The sequence below is a fragment of the Verticillium dahliae genome, genomic scaffold (assembly GCF_000150675.1).
Source record: "Verticillium dahliae VdLs.17 supercont1.7 genomic scaffold, whole genome shotgun sequence".
NCBI lineage: Eukaryota > Fungi > Ascomycota > Sordariomycetes > Glomerellales > Plectosphaerellaceae > Verticillium > Verticillium dahliae.
The window spans coordinates 17,469-22,007 of record NW_009276917.1 but is presented as its reverse complement, the minus strand read 5'-3'; the positions used below and the strand labels follow the sequence as shown (position 1 = coordinate 22,007).

At 58.5% G+C, this 4,539-nt stretch overlaps 1 protein-coding gene across 1 annotated transcript; it reads left to right on the top strand.

The window, feature by feature from the left end:
* Positions 1–240: 240 nt before the first annotated feature.
* VDAG_04080 (Fso1) lies at positions 241–4,017 on the top strand (the record flags this gene model as incomplete). Its single annotated transcript, XM_009650527.1, has 3 exons — positions 241–2,750; positions 2,802–3,490; positions 3,542–4,017. The coding sequence occupies 3 exons, from the start codon at positions 241–243 to the stop codon at positions 4,015–4,017; spliced, it is 3,675 nt and encodes a 1,224-aa protein (XP_009648822.1).
* Positions 4,018–4,539: the final 522 nt, after the last annotated feature.

The following is a 4,539-nucleotide window of genomic DNA, read 5'->3' as shown; positions in this document are numbered from 1 at the left end:
GGGACAGACACGACTCCAACAAACCCCGCTTCTCCCCGCCCTGCTTCGGCCTCGCAGTTCGCAACCACGAGTATCAGACCTGACACCTGGGCCGGCCGCAAAAGCGACCGCCTCCAGGCTCCTATAAATAACTTTTCTTTTTGAGCTCGGCATCGCATCCTGCGCTGCACCTTGCCCGCGTACCTGCGCAAGCTGCGTCAGACACTCGTGAGCAGGCACAGCCCCGTCGCCGCTCTCATCATGGAGCGTACTCGCAGTGCCCACGACGAGGAGCTCTTCCTCAGCAAGCCCGCCGACTCGGACAACTGCGACAGCCCTACCGTAGAACCTCTGCGCATTTTCAAACCTCAAAGCCCTCCTGCTGAAAAGCAATCATCAGAGCGTTTCAGATACCCGCCGCCGCCATCGTCCTCGTCTTTGACCCCAGCATCCAAGCACTCTTTCCCGTTGCCCCCCGGTGCCTCAAGCTCTGCTGCGCCGCTGCCGTACCCAGAGGACGACGATCTGAAGCCCAGCACGCCGCCCGTCAGACCTACCGTTGCTGCCCCCAAACGCTATGGCTCCGACTACAACGACACGAGCCCTCGTCTGACCAGCCCCGTCGAGACCAAGAGCCCTACCTTGGCTGAGAGGCGTGGCACAGCGCCCCGCCCTTTGACAGATCCCGCCAGTCCTGACGGTGACGAGGGCGGCTTGTTTGCGAAGCCTTTGAAGCCGTCTGCACAGCACGCGCCGGTCGCTGCTACGACGAATTATCCGAGCTACACAAAGAAGCCATACTACCCCGCCCCTGGCTCTACCACCAGCTCCTCCGGCTCCTCCTCCAACCTGTCTCACGGGCGCCCTGCGCAAGACCCCGAGAGACTGAGGATGCCTAGCAGCGAGAACAGCGTCAACCGCTTTGCCTCGACCGCCTCAACGTCGACAACCCGCGCGAGCCGGGGCTCGCCTCCCCCGCCCGAAACCCCGATTGTCGAACCTGGCGTCATACCCGGCGGAGGCATCGAGGCCCGTTACGCCGCCTCGGGCATCTCGGGCACCGCCACCTTGACCAGCCTGCAAGCTCAGCATGCTCAGAGTGCTGCCGCTTCCCAGAGACTCGCGCAATACGGCGGTGCTCCCCGCGGCCCAGCGCGACCTTGGACGCCGACCGAGTCGCCCGACAACCAGCCCCATGGCCCTCCTACCGTGTACCAAGGCTCCAACCCTGTCGCGAGTCCGACCCAGCCCACCTTCAGCCCGCCACCCCAGCAAGCGGCGCAGTCTGACCAGCCGGCTCTGCAAGTCAGCGTCCTCGAGCAAGACTTCCAGCGGCTTGGGCATAATGACCCGCCGCCCGCATACTCCAGTGTCAACCCGGGCCGCAATAACGCGTACCCTGCCGAGAAGCAGCGTCCTCAACCGACAAGTACAAACTCGACGCCAGCTCCCTCATCCAGTGCGGCGCAATCTCCTCCCAAGAAGCCCGCGAGCGTCGGGCCTCAAGCGGCCGGGCTAGCCTCGCCCGCATTGCAACACCCCGGGCATCCTGCTTTCGCCAACGATCCTAGACCTCTCGAGCAGCAACCTCAACAACTTCAGCAGCAGCCGCAGCAGGCACAGCAGCAGCAGCCGCACCAACAAGCGCAGATTCAACAGCTGCAAAACGGCCAGCCCGTGCAAGCTCAAACGCCAGTGACTCCTGGCTTCCAGGGAGGAGCCGGCCCGAGCTCGCCGCCTCCCCTTCCCGAGGGCTGGATCGCTCATCTCGATCAGAACTCGGGTCAGTACTACTACATCCACCTAGCGAGCCAGGCTACGCAATGGGAGTTTCCCAAGGGTCCCAACCCGATCCACCATGAGTCGGCCCCGCTGTCGCCGACAGCTTCCACCTATGGCAATCCTCTCGCTTCCCCAATGTTTGGCAAGCAGCCCATGGCGTCGCCCATGTTCTCACCGCAGACGCCGGGATATGCTGAGAGCATCATGAGCGTTGCCGCTTCTCAGACGCCATCTGCTGCCGGCTTTTCTGGACCGCCTCCGAGCGCCGGAGTGGACATGTTCAAGATTCAGCCGACGAACGGGGTGTATTTTGGGCCATATCTGCGTTACTGCAACATGGATATCGAGCGTGGGTTGTGGCTCGGAAGCATTCTCATTGTGACGGATGCGCCTCAACCGCCCACGATCCACCTGCATTTGAGCGCGGACCTTTCGCCGAACCCGCACCAACTGCAGCCGCACAACATCTTCACCCACCAGCGATGGTCCTTCTACAAGTACAGTATTGAGCTGCCAATGGGAGAAGGAGGCACCCAGAGATGGACGTATGCCGTCACGTCTCACCTGGGCTGCACGCGGTACGAATTCGTCATTGCAGGCCGTTACGAGACGGGCTGGAGGTTCATTGCGCATTCCAACAATGACTTTGCTGCAACAACCAACCAAGCCGAGAGGGCGAAGCTCGGTGGCGTCGGTTTCATGTGGAAGGATGTCCTCCAGAAGAACATTGACTGCGGAGGCTTCCATGTCCAGCTTGGCCTGGGTGATCAGATCTACGGTGACAGGTTATGGAAAGAGGTGCCGTTGCTGAAGCAGTGGCTCGCCATGAGCGGCAAGGAAAACCGAAAGAAGGCACCCTGGACCGCACGACATGAGGAAGATGTCTCCCATGCATACTTTCACTACTACACAAGCCACTTTGACCAGCCGTATCTGCGAGAGGCGTTCGCCCAAATCCCTCACGTTCTGCAGGTGGACGACCACGATATGTAAGCTACTACTTTCTACCCCTTGCAGATGCTAGGCCTAACCCTTCCCAGCTTTGACGGCTACGGGTCGTATCCCGCGTATATGCAAGACTCGCAAATGTTCAAGAATGTTGGCCGCATTGCCGTTGAGATGTATCTTCTCTTCCAGCACCACACGACTGTTGAAATCCTCCGCAACGTCAGCAACGATCTCGACCTGTTTACTATCACTGGTCAAGGCTGGCACTTTGTCAAGTACCTTGGGCCGGCCGTGGTCGTTGTTGGACCTGATTGTCGGTCGGAAAGAAACCAGAGCCGCGTTATGGCCGGCCCGACATACCAGGGCATCTTTCCCAAGGTCGCCACATTACCTCCTAGCGTACAGCACTGTATATGGCTGGTATCTGTACCTCTTGTTTATCCGCGCTTGGAAGCCGTGGAGAGTTTGGCTACAGCTGTCACAACCGGCAAAAAGGTGGTCAACTCTGGTTACAATGTGCTCGGCAAGGTGACGAGCTCTGTAGCTGGTATAGTCGGCGGCAAGGAAGTCGTCGCATCCGGTTTCTCGCAGGTGAAGAAGGCTGTCGGAAAGGGTGGTCTCATGGGCAGTGTACTGAACCAGTTCGGCGAGATCGACCTCGCTGAGGTGCTCAAGGACATGTGGACGCATGAGACCAAGGACCTCGAGAGGACCTATTTCATCCGAACTTTGCAAGGCATTGCCCAGCAAAAGGGCGTGCGCATGACATTCTTGTCTGGAGGTAATTCGTGCACATCTTGATTCGCTATGGATCACTGCTAACTCTCATCAGATGTCAGCTGCGCTGGTGCCGGCCTCGTTCACGACCCGTCACACCCCAGCGACCACAAGACGATGTACCAGATCATCACCTCTCCTATCGTCGCCCAACCGGCTCAGAACTACATCCTCAAGCTGCTCCATAACCAAAAGTCTCTCTACGTGCCCCAAAACGGCCACAAGTCCAACCATGAGGTGACTGACACCAAGGAGGACATGATGGAGATCTTTCACACCGATGCGTCGGGTTCCCCCCGCGAGCTGAAGAAACTCATGGGCCGTCGCAACTATATTGCCTGCGTAGCCTACGATCCCGAGGCTGTAGCCTCGTCGAACTTCTCCTCAGCTGGGTCCGTCATCAACGGAGGGCAGCAGGGGCTCAACAAGTTGAGTCTGGCAATTGACTTTGTCGTGCAAGGCGACGGAGCCTTCACGGCACCGACAAAGTACGGGCCAGTGATTGTGCCGCACCTGGAATTCGGGCGGTAAAGAGGGGTTGTGCGACAGGACCAAGCAGGGTTCGGGAAGGAACATAGGTCTGGGGATGGATGGCTGCGTTGCGCCAAGGTTCTGATTGTGTTCTTCTGTCGGCGCCGACATGTCTATTCCATCTTTGGTCGGAGCCCGGATTTCGGTGTTGGATTTGAGCCTCTCGACGAGTTTCTTCATAGCATTCAGCGATATACTTCTTTTCAGAGTCTGCGTGGCTCATGTGTGCGCCTGTGTGCACTTATTCACCATTGCCAGCTCTGTCTGCAAACTGGGTTGCCTTCACGGTGGCGTTACACGGCGTTTTCCTAGGTACCTAGGTAGGAACCTTTGGCAGGCGGCTTACTTCTAGACTGAAACCTTCGGAACATTTGGAGGCACAACACCTGGAGAAATCGCCTCCAGCTGAAGCAAGTCATCCCAATCCGCCTGGTTGACCTCGACGATAGTACGCAACAAGAACGCGACCATGGCCGACTCCGACATCACCACATATTCGCACTATAGTTGAATATTGCCATG